General features: G+C 32.9%; 1 protein-coding gene across 6 annotated transcripts in view; it reads right to left on the bottom strand.

Moving 5' to 3' along the window:
* Positions 1–5,956, bottom strand: part of LOC143245414 (electron transfer flavoprotein-ubiquinone oxidoreductase, mitochondrial-like) — a 52,346-nt gene extending 46,390 nt beyond the window's left edge. For 4 of the 6 annotated variants that reach the window (XM_076491741.1, XM_076491742.1, XM_076491744.1 and 1 more), the window contains exons 1-2: positions 5,870–5,956; positions 182–292 (exon numbers count right to left, since the gene is read on the bottom strand). In XM_076491741.1, the coding sequence (XP_076347856.1) occupies positions 182–292; positions 5,870–5,897 (139 nt within the window). In that variant the 5' untranslated portion in view covers positions 5,898–5,956. Of the gene's footprint in view, positions 1–181; positions 293–1,493; positions 1,525–5,310; positions 5,766–5,869 lie in introns of those variants that run through there. The other 2 variants (XM_076491745.1, XM_076491743.1) reach the window with 2 other exon arrangements.
* Between the last annotated feature and the right edge of the window lie 16,758 nt (positions 5,957–22,714).

Here is a 22,714-nt window from a genome sequence, read left to right as displayed (position 1 = left end):
AAAGTGTTCCATCTTTATATATAATATACAAGTGATAACAAAACTAACAGAATCTAGAATACACTAAACACAAATTTCTTATTAAAGTACAATATTTTCTGCTAAAAGTATCTAGAATACACTGAACACACACTTGTTATTAAATTACAATATGTTTTACTAAAAGTGTGTAAAGCCTCACCTTTCCATCTTTCATCTGTTTCTCTTGGAACTATTGAATAGTGAGTTGTTATTTTGGGGTATGACTGTTCTGTTGAACACCATCTTCTAATTAAGAAGACTATGTTTTGACCTTTAAAAAGAAGAAAAGCAGTAAGTAAACATAAAAAGTCATCCCACCTAAGAACAAAGTTACATTAGACACAACATAAAAGTCATCCCACTTTAGGACAAAGTTACATGTAGACACAACATAAAAAGTCATCCTACCTTAAAACAAAGTTACATGTAGACACAACATAAAAAGTCATCCTGCCTTAGAACAAAGTTACATGTAGACACAACATAAAAAGTCATCCTGCCTTAGAACAAAGTTACATGTAGACACAACATAAAAAGTCATCCCACTTTAGAACAAAGTTACATGTAGACACAACATAAAAAGTCATCCTACCTTAGAACAAAGTTACATGTAGACACAACATAAAAAGTCATCCTGCCTTAGAACAAAGTTACATGTAGACACAACATAAAAAGTCATCCTGCCTTAAAACAAAGTTACATGTAGACACAACATAAAAGTCATCCTGCCTTAGAACAAAGTTACATGTAGACACAACATAAAAAGTCATCCTGCCTTAGAACAAAGTTACATGTAGACACAACATAAAAAGTCATCCTGCCTTAGAACAAAGTTACATGTAGACACAACATAAAAAGTCATCCTGCCTTAGAACAAAGTTACATGTAGACACAACATAAAAAGTCATTTCATCTTAGAACAAAGTTACATGTAGACACAACATAAAAAGTCATCCTACCTTAGAACAAAGTTACATGTAGACACAACATAAAAGTCATCCTACCTTAGAACAAAGTTACATGTAGACACAACATAAAAAGTCATTTCATCTTAGAACAAAGTTACATGTAGACACAACATAAAAAGTCATCCCACCTTAGAACAAAGTTACATTAGACACAACATAAAAAGTCATCCCACCTTAGAACAAAGTTACATTAGACACAACATAAAAACTCATCCCACCTTAGAACAAAGTTACATTAGACACAACATAAAAAGTCATCCTACCTTAGAACAAAGTTACATTAGACACAACATAAAAAGTCATGCCACCTTAGAACAAAGTTACAAAAGTTAAAAAAGTCATTCCAAATCAATGAACACACTTATAAAGAAACACAAAAAATAGAAGAAAATCATCTGCAGATAATAATATTTCAATACAAATTTTTAGACCTATTAATTTATGTTGCTTTGAAGGATTATGGAATTGTACTTTTCAAGAAAGAATCCTTTTATCTCTAATCACCTCGGCAAACTTTCATGTTACAGTGTAGAACAAACTTTCAGGAATTATACTGGATATTTTTAGATCTTCTGTTTCAAAAGTACCAAACTTTGTTCCTCTTATCTGGTCTCAATCAATCAATTCTAATTCTACTCTCATATCGATAAATGCTAAGCTGGTCTAAAACTCAACTAGTTGCAAACATATCTATCAAGAATTGAAGTTTAGTGATAAACTGTAAATCAATAGTTAACACTTGAAGTATAGTAACAACCAGTTATTTTTTTAATGTTTCAGAATGCAAATATCTTCAGGAAGCTATACCGATCTATAGTATAGTATAATATTATACAATATATCAAATATTATACTGATCTAGATAACATTTAAAAATATATAATATAATATTATATAATAATAAAATATTATAGTGATATATATAAAATATACAAAATATAGTAAAGTTATGGTATTACTTAAAGTTCATTATTAAATAAAAAAGTACAGAATAATGTGACAACTGTAACAATCTTATTGAGAGCAGTTTAACAGTAGTGAAGTTATGGTATTAGAGTTAATTACTTAAGAAAAAAACAGAATAATGTGACAACTATAACAATCTTATTGAGAACAGTTTAACAATAGAAGTTATGGTATTACTTAAAGTTCATTATTAAAAAAAAAGAACAGGATAATGAAACAACTGTAATTACCTTATTCAGAACAGTTTAACAGTAGTGAAGTTATGGTATTATTTAACTTTAATTGTTTAAAAAATATATAGTATAATGAAACAACTGTAACAATCTTATCCTGGATATTTAGAACACTATGAAGTTGTGGTGTTAAAGTTTATTTATATCACATACATGTTCTTTAAATGTCCAGTATCTGATGATACAGGTGAGATGATATTTGTAATCAAGACAGTGGTTAGTGTCTTCACTAGCTGTTCAAAGTATCGAGTCTGGTACACCTAATAATGGTTAGTGTCTTCATTAGGTGTTCAAAGTATCGAGTCTGGTACACCTAATAATGGTTAGTGTCTTCACAAGGTGTTCAAAGTATCGAGTCTGGTACACCTAATAATGGTTAGTGTCTTCACTAGGTGTTCAAAGTATCGAGTCTGGTACACCTAATAATGGTTAGTGTCTTCACAAGGTGTTCAAAGTATCGAGTCTGGTACACCTAATAATGGTTAGTGTCTTCACTAGCTGTTCAAAGTATCGAGTCTGGTACACCTAATAATGCTTTTTCACAAATTGTTCTTGATGTTTTTATATACTTGTAGTTTTATCAATGTATGTGGCATTACAGACAACACATGCATTTATATATAATCCTTAAACACATATGTGAAGTTAAGCATTCTACCATTTATCAACTACCTGCATTTCAAAATTATACAAATACATCTAGTCAAACATATTCAATTTTATATTTTCTAAAATTACTGTATCAAAGTAGAATATTTGAAAATTTGGTAATTTTACTATTATTTTAAATTTGTTTTATATAATATATGGATAACCAAAGACTATTATTGTACTAAAACTACAATAAAACACTCAAAACCAGCCCATATTAACCAAGTCTTCACTTGAAATCTCTGTTGTGAAGGTAGTAAATTTAAATGAGTTTAAGAAAAAGTGTGGTAACTCTATGAATGGTTGGCTTTAAGATTTTTATATTATCTATTTATTCTAATTTAGTTATTTCATAGTTTCAGTTCAGAGGCCTGTACAGCAAAGATGGACAAATAAATCATTCTGTTATGTATGTTACATTAAGTATATCCACCATATCTGAAGGGACATATGTATAATAAAAAGAAAGCTGTTTCAGTTGAAAATGGTTCCTACCCTAACAAAAATTATATTTCTCTTGTCTGGTCTTACAACTCTTGGTTCTTATGATTAAATAAAGAAAAGTATGATGCATTATTACTACTGATTCTTTAACAGCACTAAACACTTCAAACTGTTACTGACCCTTCAAGACAAAACAATTTCAGTGATCTCAACCCATTCGTTACAGCTGTCATGTGTACTAGGTGGATAGTTTTCATTGTACACTGTTGCTGTGCCATATATGGGACCTCATTTTTAAAATTCCTACAATAGTTACTGTTGAGGCACAAAACCACAAGTCAATCATATTTTGATCTTTCTTGTTAGTACCCTTCACGATGTCAATCAAATCTCATATACTTCATAGTTACTGTGAACAGAATTAAAAGTCCAACCTGTATATGTGACATCTGCAGTGAATGGGTTAGCCTATCCTCATTCAACAACTTTAGGTCCTAAATATCACCCTAGTAGTTCAGAACCCTTTTAAAAAATTCAATTCCATTACTAAATTAAGGAGTCCAGAACTGATACACTGTTCTAAACAAGGCCTAATCAGTGACACAAAACAACATTATAACCTCTTTAGACTTGTATTCAATATTTCTGTAGGTACAACTTAATAAGCTATTTGTCCTACCATTAACAATAAAATAATACTATCAGAAAACTTGAAGTTCTTTGTTGTTGTTTTTTTTAAATGCAAAAGTATGGATTTTGTGACCAGATAAATGTTTTTCAAACTGCTTTAAAATCTGAGAAGCATGGGAAGTTGTTCTTGAAAATTAGAAAATTTAGAAATTACTTTCTTTTTGTAAGAGAAATGTACTGATATTGATGAAAAGCAAAAATACAGATTCCACTATGATTGTCTAACCCTCAATTTTCTTCTCACTTTATTTTGGTTCTCTGTGCAGGAATTTTGGACTTCTGTGCCAGGAAGTTACATTAAGCTAGTACAAGATTCTAATGATACATATTTAAGGACATTTGTGCAGGATTAGTATCCTTATGAACATCAACAGGCTACTAGAAAGAAACACAAGTTTAGTAGTTTAAAAAAGTTTGAAACAATTTCTTTTACTTCTAAATAACTAGAATAATTTCTATCTAAAGTCATATCAGTTGTATGACTTGTATTTAAAATGTTTGAATACTTTAACTTTTATCACATCTCTTTAAAATTCCATATTATTTATATGAATTCTACAACACTATTTACTATCCTGGATCACACCATGTGAATGACTACTATTTTATATCCTGGATCACGTCACCTGTATGATTACTATTTAATATCCTGGTTCATACCACCTGTATGACTACCATCTAATATCCTAGATTATACCATCTCTATGACTATTTAATATACTGGATCATACAACCTGTATGACTACTACCTTATATCCTGGATCACATCATCTGTATAACTACTATCTAATATCCTAGATCACACCATATGTATGACTACTATTTAATATTTTAGATAATACCACCTGTATGGCTACTATTTAATATCCTGGATCATACCATCTGTATGACTACCAACTAATATCCTAGATCATACCACCTGTATGACTACTACCTTATACCCTGGATCACATCACCTGTATGACTACTATCTAATATCCTGGACCATATAACCTGTATGACTACTATTTAATATCCTGGACCATATAACCTGTATGACTACTATTTAATATCCTGGACCATATAACCTGTATGACTACTATTTAATATCCTGGACCATATAACCTGTATGACAATCTAAGATCTTGGATCATACTATCTGTATGACTACTATCTAATATCCTGAATCACATCACCTGTATGACTATCTAATAAATTGGATCATACCACCTGTAGACTACTATCTAATATCCTGGATCATACCACCCATATGATTACTATCTAACATATTAGTTCACAACACCTTTACTGGATCATATCACTTTAGCTAAAATATTTTAATGTATGGAGTAACTTACTTGATAATATGATCTGTGATGATAAATGAACTAAACGACTTTGCCATATGTCAGCGTGTATGATTTTTGCAATAAACTTAAAATAATCACACTGCTTGACTGATTAGGTATTTGAAACGAATGAAACTATCATCATTGTCGTGGTTTAAAACTAACGTTATTGGTATTACTGGTGCTTCACGTTAATATCACAGTACACCTTACACTCAACGAGAGGACTGTAGCACACAGTTATCCCCGAATTACTTTAGAGTATTTTCATACAAGTCTGTCCCACAATAAATTACAGCAAATCTAAGACACAATCAGGTAAAGATTCACTACATATTATTATTAATATTATTAACTATGATATACAGCTTGGAATGAGCAGCTAGGTTAAAATTAAACATATAATAAATTATGGTCCAGCATTCACCAGCGACATCACAATTTATACGTCGATATTAAAGCATTAAACCTATTTCCACCTGTTAACCGATCCTAATACAATGTATTCAAAGTCCTTGAAAAAATGAATATTCAATATTAAAATCATGTGATTATTAACAACTCCAACCTCGAAGTTTCCTCATCAAAATCGCCATGTTAACACGACAGAAAACACGAAGCCATCTAGTAGCATATACATGCAATTTATGGTAAAAGAAAGATTCGTTAATTTTTTTATCACATCATGCAGCGTTGGTGTGTGTTTCTTACAGCAAACCCACATCAGGTTATCAGATTTACCCCCGCTAGTACAACAGTATGTCTACGGATTTACAACGCTAAAATCAGGGGTTCGATTCCCCTTGGTGGGCTCAGCAGATAGCTCGATATGGCTTTGCTATAAGAAAACACACACACACATGCTATCTGATTTTAGAGTTGTAAATTCATAAACTTACCGCTGTCCCAGCAGGGGACCACATCATGCAGACTACCGATTTTTTGAGTTCAAGTTTCACCAGGATATGAGTTAATACCAAGTGCTGAAATATTTATTAAAGCATATAATTATAGTCACTAACTATCTTATACACTAATATCTGTATATCTTCAGAAGTAGTAATTTTGTATACAATTATTTTCAGATTTCAGTGTAACTCTTATTATACCTATGGTACCTGATCACTTTGTTAAGGGCCCAGCATGGCCAGGTGGTTAAGGTACTCGACCCTTAATCTGAGGGTCGCGTGGGAACGTTATGATTTGCGGTCTATCCCACTATAAGTTGGTATCAGAGTAGTCCAAGAATTGGCAGTGGGTGGTAATGACTAGCTGCCTTCCCTATAGTCTTATATGGCTAAATTAGGGATGGCTAGCGCAGATAGCCCTCGAGTAATTTTGCGCGAAATTAAAACCAAACCAAACCACTGTGTTAAAATCTTACACGTAACGAGGTAATTTAATACTCATTTTCAAATGGTAAAAAATTACAGAGTTATCATTAACATATTATCTATAGCAATTATAGTCTTATTTATTCAAGAAATTATCTACTCTCCTCTTCCTTAGCACCAAAATAAAATATACTCTAGTAAGCTATGTGTTCAAATGTTTAATTAGTTGTTAACTAGAGAGCGCTTCATGTTAAAGCAGGCCTAGTGTCAGTTTTTTTTTTTTTTTTTAAGGATCAAAGTCTTTACTTTAGATGCCTCTGAGTTGTTGGCGATAAATTCCAACAATAAACAAACAGAACACAGTCTACTTGTCCTGAAATGATATACTGAAGGAAGTCAAATGCTATACAAATGTTTGTTACACAGTTGTATCGAGAGCTTAAAATAATCGTTCCTTTTCGTTAAAGTCCACACAGTTTGGTTCGGTTACTGGCACGACCCCCCCGCTAGTACAGCGGTATTCTCCTGATTTACAACGCTAAAATCAGGGGTTCGATTCCCCTCGGTGGGCTGAGCAGATAGCCCGATGTGGCTTTGCTATAAGAAATACACACACATACACATACAAATTGAAAGAAGACTATGAAGTAAAGAGAGGAATTTTAAGAGAAAAGTTATCAGAAAATGACACACTAGTAAAAATAAACCTGTTTGATCTTAAGAATGATGAAATTATGTTAGAGATCAACAGAAAGCTTAGAGCAATAACACTGAAAAGTACAGAAAGGCTAAAAGTTTCAAGTTGAAGAAATACAGAAAGACATAGATGAAGTTAACAAGAACGTATAAAACGACATGAATAAAGTAAAGAAAGTCAGTGAAGTAGAAAATAAACACCAGTCACAGAATAAACCATCGAAAAAAAAAGATTAATATAAGAATGAAAACAGTTACACGTATTTCAACATTAACTTAAGGGTTCCAACTAAATCGCCATCTACTACAGAATGTAAAATATGAGAACTTATTTAATTGATACCTACCTCAACTGCTTTGGCATGAGTTAATAACGAAGGACCTTCCTAGACTGCTCAAACAATAGCACTACTAAGTTAAGTTCTAATGTTTAACTGGCCAATTTAACATTGGCCAACTAAGAAACCAAAGGACTTTGACGGGAAGGTATCATGAAAAATATATAAGAAGTATGCTCAGTTTAAAATCAAATATATAAGGAGTAGGCTCAGTTTAAAATCATTTATAGGATGAAGGAGTAAGTTAGTGAATAGCAAGAACATAACCTTTCAGCTGAGAGCCATAACAATTATTAAATGTTAGTAGATGCCTTATCCATCAAGTTTGGAGTGACGGAACTAAAGAGAGGAAAGATATAAAATGAAGAAGAAATTCTAAGCAGAAAATTCAGAAAGATTTGCTCAATAATCTCATTTCAGTGCTCCTAGTGTAACGGTGGATTCATTGGCAAGTGTCTATTCTATATAAACTATAACAGAGAAGGCTGTGAAATTTAGGTTGAAGCGAAGCAGGTGCAGATCACAAATGAAAGTTCTGCAGTTTACAATGAAATTAAAATCCATTATACTTGTAGATAAACAGCTAAGGACCCCATTTCAAAGTCACAAAACTGTCAGACTGAGTAGTATTGTTACTTTAACTTCTGTTTACATGAGTCTAGAGAAAGTAATAGAATTAGTTTGATAACTTGTTATGCAGAATCAAGTAAAAAGCCACAAAACAATAAATGTTATAATGTAGTTCTTTTGATAGGTGATTTCTTATGAATTATTTGATGAAAATAAGTTCAGTCCGTATAATTATAAGTAAACTTAATTTTTCTTTTAACGTATATACAAGGTATTTTAACTTGTTTTACACTGTTGCAAATTGTGACTGCATACTCTGTTTAAGACTCTCTGAGTGAATGTTTTCTGGATGGAAGCAAAAAGAGGTCGATTGGCGCTTTAGGTTCTCTCTCAAACATTAGTGATGATGGTGTATTGCCTGTTGTTCCATGTAACTCTACACCAGTGGTTCTTAACCTTTTTCAGTGTTTGCACCCCTTTCAAATCAGTAATCATTTCTCGCACCCCCTGGAGAAATATAAAGCATACTCTTATGTAAAAATATAGATTTGCTTTAATTATTCATGGGCATCCTCGCACCCCTTGGGAATCATCTTCGCACCTCCTAGGGGTGCGGACACCCCTGGTTAAGAACCCCTGCTCTACACATTAACTGATCAATAACAGTGAAATATAGCAAATTGTGAAACAACGATCTGTAAGCATTTCATTATGCCCATAAATCGTTATTTATTATATTAACATAATGTGCTTCCATACACAAGATCATGATCTCATGTTCATCCACATAATTGGCTAATTGATTTAGCAGTGTGCAGTTGTACCATTCTATCATATCCTTTGAAAACTGATAAAGGGCTGTTGACCTAGACTTTTTTATTTCTAGGGATTTGACACATTTATGCAAACAAGACTGATTCATAGATCCATCTCTGATCTGGATGAAGTTTCATGGACATACGAAATATTGAAACAAATTCGTTAACGAGTTTTTTATCACTATAGTTTGTGCTTCCTTGTTAGGAACAACATTTGCTTCTAGCAATTTGGCAAAATAGATAATCACAATCATAATGTATTTATTTTCACAGTTTTAATGCGGTATAAGACCAAGCAAATCTACAGCAACTCTTTCAAATGGTGCTCTGAAAGTAATTGCTAATACATTTTCTTCCATGGACCTTTTCATTCATAGCATAGTTGACACATTTTTCACCAATACTCTACAGATTCCTGGCTCCAATGCACTATAAACACAGTTTTATTCACTCCAATGTATTCTTAATTCTCAATAGAATGTTGTGCAGATAACAGAATGCTCTGGAATGCGAAGATATTTAAGTATCAGCTATAATCATTGCTTCTGTCAGCTGTTATTTTTCCATCAAAGGGACAATTTATTTTGTATTCATAAGAAATCCAAACCATCTTTATCTCTGGACTGCATGGAATGACTGTTTGCAACAAGCTTCTTTCTGCACTATTTTTAAGTCATTGGTTTCAAACAGTATATTTTACCCAAACATATTTCTGGTGAGTGTTGTACTGTACTAGTTTCTTATGATCACTTGAGGATGTCGCATCTTGGATAATGTTATGTTGTATTTGAGAGAGGCAGGTTTCATTGTCTTTTGCTTTCCCTTTTTCCGGTATCTTTTGTGAGCAGTAGTTAGTCCTAACAGGCTTAGGTCTACAATTCGAGGTAATATGCCCTTTGAAATTACATTTTATTGTGTTATACATTTTTCTTTATAATTTCAAGTTAAATATTTGCTAGGGGTGTATGATGCTATTCTTATATTATCTAGAATGTTTTATATAGCCTTAAGAATATCTGGTAACTTCAAAGAATACTAAAAGTAAGACCATAGTTTTGAGTTAAGAGAAAGAAGTAGGTGCTATATAAAGTATTAGTTATGAGTTAAGAGAAAGAAGTAGGTGTTATATGAAGTATTCGTTATGAGTTAAGAGAAAGAAGTAGGTGTTATATGAAGTATTCGTTATGAGTTAAGAGAAAGAAGTAGGTGTATATGAAGTATTCGTTATGAGTTAAGAGAAAGAAGAAGGTGTTATATGAAGTATTCGTTATGAGTTAAGAGAAAGTAGGTGTTATATGAAGTATTCGTTATGAGTTAAGAGAAAAAGAAATAGGTGTATATAGAAGTATTCGTTATGAGTTAAGAAAAAAGTAGGTGTTATATGAAGTATTCGTTATGAGTTAAGAAAGAAAAGTAGGTGTATATAAAGTATTCGTTATGAGTTAAGAAAAAAGTAGGTGTTATATAAAGTATTCGTTATGAGTTAAGAAAGTAGGTGTTATATAAGTATTCGTTATGAGTTAAGAAGAAAAGAAATAGGAAGTGTATATAGAAGTATTCGTTATGAGTTAAGAAAGAAAAGAAGGTGTTATATGAAGTATTCGTTATGAGTTAAGAAAAGTAGGTGTTATATGAAGTATTCGTTATGAGTTAAGAAAAAAAGTAGGTGTATATGAAGTATTCGTTATGAGTTAAGAAAAAAAGTAGGTGTTATATGAAGTATTCGTTATGAGTTAAGAGAAAAAGTAGGTGTGTATATGAAGTATTCGTTATGAGTTAAGAAAAAAGTAAGGTGTGTTATATAAAGTATTCGTTATGAGTTAAGAAAAGAAGTAGGTGTTATATAAGAAGTATTCGTTATGAGTTAAGAGAAAAAGTAGGTGTTATATGAAGTATTCGTTATGAGTTAAGAAAAAAGTAGGTGTTATATAAAGAAGTATTCGTTATGAGTTAAGAAGAAAAAAGAATGAGGTGTATATGAAGTATTCGTTATGAGTTAAGAGAAAAGTAGGTGCTATATAAAGTATTCGTTATGAGTTAAGAAAGAAAAAAGTAGGTGTTATATGAAGTATTCGTTATGAGTTAAGAAGAAAAAAGTAGGTGTTATATATAGAAGTATTCGTTATGAGTTAAGAAAAGTAGGTGTTATATAAAGTATTCGTTATGAGTTAAGAAAAAGTAATTATGTTATATAGAAGTATTCGTTATGAGTTAAGAAAGAAAAGAAGTAGGTGTTATATGAAGTATTCGTTATGAGTTAAGAGAAAGAAATAGAGTGTATATGAAGTATTCGTTATGAGTTAAGAGAAAGAAGTGGAGTGTTATATAAGTATTCGTTATGAGTTAAGAGAAAAGAAGTAGGTGTTATATGAAGTATTCGTTATGAGTTAAGAAAAGAAAAGTAGGTGTTATATGAAGTATTCGTTATGAGTTAAGAAAGTAAGTAGTGTTATATGAAGTATTCGTTATGAGTTAAGAGAAAAGAAGTAGGTGTTATATGAAGTATTCGTTATGAGTTAAGAGAAAGAAGTAGGTGTTATATGAAGTATTCGTTATGAGTTAAGAGAAAGAAGTAGGTGTTATATGAAGTATTCGTTATGAGTTAAGAGAAAGAAGTAGGTGTTATATGAAGTATTCAAGGTGTGATTACCGAGTGTTGTTGATCAAATACTGGTCTTTCGAGTGTTAGAATTATTGTTATTGTTAATTATCGTGTATATTTGATTGATTAGCTATAAAACTGAACAAGTAAGTGTATTAATTTTTATCTTGCTTCCGTAGCTGAGATATTTTTGTTTGAACGTCATTTGTAAAGTTAATCCTACAACTTAGAACAAGTTGCAACAGTGTATAACAAGTGAAAGAGGCTTATAGAAATATTAGATTAAAATACATTGGTCACACTTTATTTTCACCAAATAATTTCATGTAACATATCTAACCAAAGAACAATTCTACTGTGAGAAGTAGGATTATTTTAGTGAAAATAAAATATAGCATCGAGTAAATTTTAAGTTTCGAGATGACCTCATGAGGCAATATCGTAGATTTATTGGGGTTAATGAAACAGTTAAAAGAAAAATCAACAAAAAAGGAGCAGACAATTTAAAGAGGACAGAAAATCAGGAGAAAGAGGCTAAAAATAAGAGAATATCCAGATGATATATAGTTTTCTTCTTCTCAGAATAGTTTTCTATCAAGCTAAAAACGTTTTAATCTTAACGTATATCCTTACTCGAAGAACTCTAGATAGAACTGAGAAAGTTTGTTTTAATTCAATGGATAAGTTTGGTTTCTTTGTCCAATCAACAGCATCATCTTCTGACCTTTGTTTCCTCATGCTGTTGGTTGACTGTAACATTTAGACAATGCCAACTAGGGAAATTATTAAAGCCGACAACCCTTTCAACACATATAGTGTATGTTTCTGCAAATATCACTTGGACAGAATAGACATAATTTAACGTGAAAAGAGACAAACAAAGTAAATAGAATACGTTGATCTAAACGACTTTCTGAACCACTTATTTATACTAAAATATCGTAGAAATTAAATAATAAGGTTTAAACTCTTCTATTCAAACAAAGAAAGTTGATGTACCCGAATATCAAAGCCATAGCTACACTATTAACGAGATCATAAATCTAACCACTGAACATAAAATCATATTGTTTAGACAGAAGCACGAGCAGTGTATTAACAAAAACTAAGAACCGTTTAAATGAATGCTTTGTTTGGTGGGTGTATCGTCAGAAGTGAAACTAATGTGATATAAAATGTCAAACTGGATAAAAAGTGAGAAGCAACTAGGACTAGTGTTACATCAATATTGATTGTACCAGAACTACCTGTGATGATAAAGTAACCAGTACTAGTGTTACATCAATATTGATTGTACCAGAACTACCTGTGATGATGAAGCAACTAGGACTAGTGTTACATCAATACTGATTGTACCAGAGCTACCTGTGACGATGAAGTAACTAGGACCAGTGTTACATCAATATTGATTGTACTAGAACTACCTGTGACGATGAAGCAACTAGGACTAGTGTTACATGAACATTGATTGCACCAGAACTACCTGTGTTTAGTTCAGTTGTGGTAATTTGACTTCACGCTACACAAACCTCCTGTATTTTTCTCGTTGGCTTGAGTGGGTATTGTTACATTGTAGTCCGAAGAATGTTCTAGGCCAAGTGAGCGAAAGTGAAGTTAAGTCAGAAAACATTAAGATAGTGAAAGTTTAGTAAGACTGCGTGATTGTTAGTTTAGCTGTAACAGACAATATTTAAACTGAGTTTCACAGCTTGTATTGTAATAACATAGATAAAGGAGAATAAATTTTGTCAAAGGCTGTTCTGAAGTAACTAAACCCACCTGTGTGGACTTTGACAAAAAGGAGACAATTATTTCAAGTTTTGGATATAATTATGGTAACCTAAGGGGTAACATAAGTGAATCTATCCCAGATTGTGCAGAATAAACAAAACAGAAATGAAAAAAATTCGTCATGTCAATTAAATTCGAAAGTAACCAAACTAACCTGTGTGGATTTTTGACAAGAAAAGAGAATTATTTAGAGGTATACATGCAACTATGGTATTCTATAGTGTAAACATTTTATATATATATCTGTTTGACTTGTTTTGAATATATTATTTTAAAACAAGTGGATTGTGGGATGTCTGTTTATTGCTTGAATTTATTGCCAAGGAGTCATAGAAACCTACCTAAAATAATCCGAGCGTTATGAAACTAATACACTGTATGTTACTAAATCACATGATCTAACATAAATAATCCGAGCGTTATGAAACTAATACATTGTATGTTACTAAACCACATGATCTAACGTAAATAATCCGAGCGTTATGAAACTAATACACTGTATGTTACTAAACCACATGATCTAACGTAAATAATCCGAGCGTTATGAAACTAATACACTGTACGTTATTAAACCACGTGATCTAACGTAAATAATCCGGGCGTTATGAAACTAATACACTGTATGTTATTAAACCACGTGATCTAACGTAAATAATCCGAGTGTTATAAAACTAATACACTGTATGTTACTAAACCACATGATCTAACGTGTATGTGCCATTAGATGCTATTATAACCAGGTGATATCGCATATACTTACCACTAGATGTCATTAGAACCATGTGATCCAACCATAAAGTTACAAACATAGAGAGAGAGAGCTCTCTCGTACATTGACCAATCAGAGACTGTGACTTAATGGAGATTTAAAAATGACCGCCAAAACGGGAACAATGTCAACAACACACAACCAATACGGGAAAAATGTCAACAACACACAACCAGAACGGGAACAATGTCAACAACACACAACCAATACGGGAACAATGTCAACAACACACAACCAGAACGGGAACAATGTCAACAACACACACCAGAACGAGAACAATGTCAACAACACACAACCAGAACGGGAACAATGTCAACAACACACAACCAGAACGGGAACAATGTCAACAACACACAATCAATACGGGAACAATGTCAACAACACACAACCAGAACGGGAACAATTTCAACAACACACAACCAATACGGGAACAATGTCAACAACACACAACCAGAACGGGAACAATGTCAACAACACACACCAGAACGAGAACAATGTCAACAACACACAACCAGAACGGGAACAATGTCAACAACACACAACCAGAACGGGAACAATGTCAACAACACACAACCAGAACGGGAACAATGTCAACAACACACAACCAGAACGGGAACAATGTCAACAACACACAACTGTGCTAGCTGTCCCTAATTTAGCGCTATCTGTGCTAGCTGTCCCTAATTTAGCAAAGACTAGAGGGAAGACAGCTAGTCATCACCACTCGCTGCCAACTCTTGGGCTACTCTTTTACCAACAAGTATTGGGATTGACCGTCACTTTATAACGCCCCCACGGCTGAGAGGGTGAGCATGTTTGGTGCGACGGGGATTCAAACCCGCGACCCTCATATTACGAGTCGAACACCTTAACCCACATGGCCATGCCCGGCCCGAGACTTTCCTGAGAAAGTATAATTAAATAAACATGTCTGCGAGTATAGCAGCTGTGAAGCACATTGTGTGCACGAAATAAATTTGCACAGTTAATTGCCGGCCTTACTGTTGAATAACGACCTTCAAACGTACCTGAAATTCAGTCTATATTTACGTATGAGTACGACCCATACTGTTCGCCAATGAGGTTATATATATTTCAACAAATAAGTTTCCCCTACTTTTGTGACTGAAAAGTATTGTAGTCAGTCTGGAATATAAAAATATTCAAATTCCACATTGAAAGCTCCCATCTATAGACCTTTATAAACCCAGTGGCGAATTTAGGCCCTGTGGCTCGTGAACTTCGAAACGTGCGCCTGCGCACTAATTCCCATTCATCTTGTAGAAACCGATATTAAATGGACATGAAGATAAAAATAGGTAAAGACCAATACGCTGTTTCGAACCTCGCTGTTATGACGCGGAAATCTTTTCTGGAAATCTTACCCGGATTGGAAACCTGCCATGTCTGGTATATCGTAAAACGATGCAAGGGGTAATTTTAACTTGTGGTCAGTCAGGATATTTAGCATACCATAGTTCTAGCTTTTTAATCACGTTTTGAGTTACACATTCAAGTTATTACATATCATACATTTCGTAAGATTACAGTGAATAATACATAATCAGGCGTACATGTATGTTAATGAAAAATAAGTCATAAGATACACTGTTATTTGGAAGACATGCCAACTAGCATAAGTTACATCATGTGTATACAATGTCAAAGATGTGTTAAATTTTGCTATGTTAATTTCAGAACAGGGCATACAGGAGGAAATAAGTTACATAAACTACCGTTGGACCTTCAGAACAACAGAAACACCTATGTGACAACATAGCTAAATTAAAAATATATACATTATCATTATGTATAGTACATGTATATGTAATTATATATATATATTATATATATATAGTACATGCATATATAATGATATATTTTATATATATATATATAATTATATATGATATATAGTACATGTATATCTAATTATATATGATATATTACACGTATATATAATGATATATGATATATAGTACACGTATATATAATAAAATATGATATATAGTACATGTATATATAATGATATATTATACATAGTACATGTATATATAATTATATATTATATTATTGACAAATTACTTTTGTAATATTGAATGTCCATAAGGTAACAGCATAGGTAGTTAAGCATCTACTTTGTTTCATATATCACTACTACATTGTACATCCTATATGTGTGAATGTTGTATATGTTAAATATAAAATCAATTTTCAGTTGCTAGAGAGTCCCCACAAGATAGTTGAAAGTGGCCACAATCAACAAATCCTGTGTATTTCTTCAGAAAGTAGCATCTAGTCTCTGCTGTCTTTCTTAATTTCTTTCAAATGATTCAAAGTTTATTTAAGAAAGGCAGGCTCACAGTTCATACTGCAGGCTCACAGTTCATACTGCAGGCTCACAGTTCATCCTGCAGGCTCACAGTTTATACTGCAGGCTCACAGTTTATACTGCAGGCTCACAGTTTATAGTGGAACACCACTGTGTAATTGCTGTCACATACGGTAGTGTGAGGTAACTTCGTAGAAATTCATATGCTTGTGGACTATAAAAATTAACTGTGATTGCAAATTGTTTGAGATGATATGAGTAACGCATTCCCTTGGGATCAGTCTCACATGCCTTCAGTTCAGAGTAACGCATTCCTTTGGGATCAGTCTCACATGGCTTCAATTCATTCTCAATAATATCCAGAGTTTTATCACTGAAGTATAGTGAAATCAAATCAACTTGCGCTTTGGTGAGAAGATTATTTTCTTTTAGGATTTGTAAAAGTTTTGCGATAGAATCAGTTTTCATTTATTGGTCTCAAATCATTTTGTATTTTTCCTTATCTGCTTCAAGCTTATCTTCATTGGGACAACTGAACAATATGAATGTTCGACACTGGATGTCTGTTTCTTCTTCTTGGCAGGTACTGGACATGCTTCCTAGATTCCAGGAGCTTGTTTTCTTGGAGGTGGTCTACCTTGTGATTGTACAACTTGCTGGTGATGACCTGGAAAGATGGTAGCCACTGTTTCAGTTCATACTTCAAGATGTCGTCTTCTTGGGTGCACTCCTGGAAATAAATAAAAACTATTTTTTTAAGTTATGTGATTGCAGCAGGTTTTCACAAAGAAGGCCACTGGTAGTTTGTTGTTATCTCATATTTTTAAACAGATCCAAAATTAAATATACAGGTTCTATAAACAGTAATAAACATAGGCAGCCATTATTATGTATTTTACATATTTCATAATGTCATTGATTGTATTTTGCAAAAATAAAAATATTAGTTTTCTTTTCAATAATATTAATAACTATTGACAGTATTATCCAAGTGGTTTTATACCTTTCATATAATCTTTTGTCAGAAAGTGTTCACTGCGCACCCTGTGATGCTTGAAATTCTTCACGACTTGAATTCTTCAACCATTGTTAACGAACTGCTTTATCAGAAGGGAACATAAAAATGAAATTGTACTGTAACTGATTTTGAGGATGTACTTTCCGACATCTCTCTGCTACATTTCTCTAAAATCATTTTTTTTTTTAAATTTTAAGATCGGACAAGAAACAAAACAGCATTGGGACAAGAAACGAGTTTAGTCTGTGCCTAATTTTCACCAGCGGCTATAGCCATTTAGCATTTGACTGCTTGATAGCTTATTCATACCTAAATACTGGTATATTTAATACCTCAGTCTAAATCAGTACCATATTAAACTCAATTCTGACGTCCAATATCTTAATTAGGCCTACAGTGTATAGCCAATTAGATCTGGTAGAAATTATTACATTACAATACAGTTTGCAATTGCTTGAGCTTCAAAGCCTTAATGTTTAAAGAAAAGTTTATAAATGTGAATACTTACTTACGGAAGGAGGTTCCTGAGGATTCTTTACGCTTATTTGTGAAATTAAAACAAGCGCAGCTCTCTGGCATTGTCCGTTGTCCGTCAGTGATATTCGAACGTCTATTCCCATTTTGACAATGACGGCGAGTTCCCCATGTCCTCATATGGTCACGTGACCGGAGCTCTCTGTCTATGTATCCAACGTAGATCTTAACAATTCAATTGATGCTACTACAATCAAATGGTCTTATCTATAGCCTATCGCTATATGTCATTACAACCATGTGATCCTATATTTACAATAACAAGTCATCGGACGTGTATCTCAGAACGGTTGGTATGAGTATTAACAATTTTTACTAATAAAGTAGAGAACAATGTTTTGACCTTCCTAGGTCATCTTCAGGTTAACAAAAAGAGTTTGCAACTGACTATTGTCAGACACATCTTAGGGGTGAGACTTATAAACAGGTACAGGATTGTAGGGGTTGTTGCAGTTGGATGTTAGGTTATTAATTAGTATAGGTATAAAGATGTTCCTTTATATTGGTTTAATTTTGGTTTTAGTTTCTATATAAGTAGGGCTTTAATTTTGTGCTTGTTTATATTTGTTTCCCTACTTAGTATCTGGGTGTTTTATATGATTATGTTGTGTTTATTTGATTTGCAGTATGAATGTGTTTTTTTATGTTCTTGTATCTAGTTTCCATTTTTCTGCTTGTTTCTCCAATATAGAAGTTGTGGCAGTTGTTGCATTGTATTTTATAAATTATGTTGGTGTTGTGTTTGTCAGTGTAGTTTATACACAATATGGACTTTCTTTTTGTACCTGGTATTTGTATAAATTTGGTGTTTACTGGAATGTTGTGTTTTGTTATAAGTTTTTTCCAAATGTTGGTTATTTTTTCGCTGTTGTTCGGAACGTATGGTATGCAGCGTTATAAGGTTTTGTAATTTGTTGTATCTTGGGGTTTATTGTTGTTGGTCTAGGTATGTGCGTATAATTTTTTCCACGGTTTTTTGCGGAAGGTTGTTGGTGTTGATGAAGTATTGTTTTATTTTGTTGATTTCATCGTTAATTTAACTGGTTGCTTGGAATGTGTATCAATGGATTGAATTCTTGAATATAAAGTTCTAAAGCTGTCTTGCAGGCTTCAGTCGTTAGGACTTCTGTGAAGAGAGAGATCACATCAAAACTGTTCATTAAGACTTGATGATTTAGTTAATTAAGAATAGATTTAAAGTTAAAAGAGTCCTTGAAAAAGGAGCCGGTTGACGTTACGTATTTAGAAAATGTCCACGCTATATATTTACTGAAGTTTTAGTTAAATGATTCATAAGTCGACATTATGGGTCGTAGTGGACAATGGGGTTTGGGAGGTTTGAGGGTGCCGTATAGTTAGTCGGTCTTTCGTAGGTAAGAATAAAGGTTTATTGAGATTATGTTTGTTTGTTTTTTCATTTGTAGTGGTATTTTGTTTAATTGGTTTTCACGTATTTTTGTTGGATTTGTGTGTATTAGTTAAATTTTTTTGTATCTAATAAGATATTGTTCATTTTGGATGTATTCATTTGTGTTTATTATAACTATAGAACTACTTTTATGTGTTTAGAATTTTGATCTTGTTTCCTTGTTTTAAGTTGATTACAAAATTGTCCACCCCCATAGTACAGCAGTAAGTCTACGGATTTACAACGCTAAAATCAGCGGTTCGATTCTCCTCGGTGGACACAGCAGATAGCTCGATGCGGCTTTGCTATAAAAAAAACAACACAGTTTACAGAATAAATATTTCTTCGTGTAAGGTTGTTTTTCCTGTGAAATTATGTTGACGGTTTTGCGTGAAAATTCTTTGAAAAAGTTATTTAACATACTGTTTTGAGTTTTCAGTTTTATATAGAAAGATGGGTTGTTGGTCGAATTGTTGTCGAAGTTTTCTTTCTTCTGGTCGTTGTTTTAAATTGTTTTGTTGGTGTTTCCACTTTGTTTCATTTCGACGGATGGAATATTTCTGCGAAGTTGTATCTATTACTTAATTATCGGTCGGATCTGTTATTTACAAGGTTTGTTGGTGGTTCGTCTTTCTTATTGTTGGCACTTTAGTTCATCTAGTTACTTGTTCTGGCGAATCTTTCGTTTTTACTATTGATTTGATTGATGTTACGTTGTAAAAGTCCATAAATGTCTGGTTGAATGCAGCAGGCCAGTTGATAGTCTAGATTCATTTGTTGTTTCTGTAGGTCAGTTAGTTCTTTATATTTCGAGTTTAACATGGCTTTTAGTAGTTTTTTTTTTTCTGTAAAGTGTAAATGATGTCTGTGCACTGGCTAAAATTCTTCGATAGTTTTATCTTCACAAAACTAGGGATTAGTTTTTCCTTTTGTTGGATGAAATAAATGCCATTTCTTCTATTGACGATTTTGGTTCAAGTTTTTTAGTTTCCTTAGAATCGCACGAGAGTGTATAGTTAACAATGGCGTAATGTCAGTAAGTTCAGGAGTTTAAACAGATAACACAGTACACAAATAAACACGAATCATATGATTAACCTATCACTAGATGCCATTACAATTCTGCAATCACATACACATACACACTGATATTATGCTATTTCGAGTATTGCTTCTACACATTCTACCACTAAATGTCCATACAACTGTGTGATTCTGTACATAAAATGTCATGCGGTGTCTCTAGAGCCCTCTACTCTCATAATATAGCCTGCCATAAACTCTCATTACAATTCTTTTTCCACGTACCTAGTCAGTCGATGGACTATATTTGCCCACCCCCTCTTCCCCAGTGAACGTGAGTTGTCTGGGTTTTTTTTTCTTCACAACATAATTCTAGACATTGGATATAGGGATCCCACTCATGGAATTTGTATTTAGAGATTCTTGCCAAAGCCCGTTTGTTGATTTGTTACTGTTTGTTTTCCGATTAACAACAGAACAACCAGGCACGGAACTTTCTCTTCTTTACCTCATGTCGTAATTTATTATTGATTTCTAACAAGTAAAATTACTTCTCCTGAGCAGCAAAAATATTCTTGTCTTGAACACGCGGGTCGAAGGAAGATGATCTATCGTTAAATAACCAGGATGTTGACCTATCAACGGCTGACGTCATAATGTCGACTTTCAATTGGCTATTATCTAGATTTCTGTCAGAAATTCATTCATTCGATACCATCCTGCGTTATGATTCTGTATACTCTTCATAATTAGATGTTACTATAAGACTGTTGATTTATGTGTAATCCGTTTCTAGATAACTTTGTAACCTCTATTCATTTATACATCGCCTGTCACTAGATGTCATTGTAATCTATGGATCGTTATATAATCTGTCGGTAGGTGTCGTTATGAATCTATATAAAACCTACCACAAGCATATGACCCAACAGTGGATCTACATATAGTCTGTAACAAGATGTTAATATAGACATCTGTATTTATATATAACTTGACATCAATTTCTTTGTTTTATGCAAAGAAAATCGTGTCTACAGGGAGTTTAAACTGAACTGGCGAGCTGTGGTACTGAACCTTTGAGACAGTGTCTTGTGGGAGACTACATATAGATTGGAAATTATATTTTCGAGTTCTTTGATTTTGAACCAGAAATGAAAAATTTAAGACGAATGTGGGAAAAAAATGTAGTTTTTTGTAAAAAATGTAAATTTTTGTCATAATTTTATGCTGCTGTTTTTAATGTTTCGACGTTTAAATAATAATTTCTAAGATTACATAATGTCTGATTATTGAATAATAGAGCTTATAATAGATTTATCTGTTACTCTAAGGCAGCTGTTTTAATTTTGTGAGCTATGAGTTTGTATTTTAACGAAAAATAGAGATATAAAAAGTTGCATACTTTAATTAGTGAAACTGTTGTATTAGTCACTACTTAGAATTATGCCTGTCAATGAAATTAATTAGGCAGCTTGTAGAACTAGTATTCAAAGAAATCAAATAATATACTTATGTTTACAATAACCATTTAATAGAATAATCTAAAAGAATCCATGGGCCAGCATGGTCAGGTCATTAAGGCACTTGACTGGTAATCTCAAGGCCGTGGGCTCGAATCCCCATGACACCAAACATGCTTTCCCTTTCAATCGTGGAGGTGTTATAATGTGACGGTCAATCCCACTATTCTTTGATAAAAGAGTAACCCAAAAATTGGCGGTGGGTGGTGATGCCTAACTGTCTTCCCTGTAGTCTTATACTACTAAATTAGGAACGACTAACGCAGATGAGTTCCCTTCTCCTGGTATCAATATATAATGGTCACGTTTCTCATGTGTATAACAGTTCCCTTCTCCTGGTATCAATATATAATGGTCACGTTTCTCATGTGTATAACAGTTCCCTTCTCCTGGTATCAATATATAATGGTTACGTTTCTCATGTGTATAACAGTTCCCTTCTCCTGGTATCAATCTATAATGGTCACGTTTCTCATTTGTATAACAGTTCCCTTCTCCTGGTATCAATATATAATGGTTACGTTTCTCATGTGTATAACAGTTCCCTTCTCCTGGTATCAATATATAATGGTCACGTTTCTCATGTGTATAACAGTTCCCTTCTCCTGGTATCAATATATAATGGTCACGTTTCTCATGTGTATAACAGTTCCCTTCTCC

This window comes from Tachypleus tridentatus, chromosome 2, assembly GCF_004210375.1.
Source record: "Tachypleus tridentatus isolate NWPU-2018 chromosome 2, ASM421037v1, whole genome shotgun sequence".
NCBI classification, from domain to species: Eukaryota; Metazoa; Arthropoda; class Merostomata; order Xiphosura; family Limulidae; genus Tachypleus; species Tachypleus tridentatus.
This window is presented reverse-complemented; position numbering and strand designations above follow the sequence as displayed.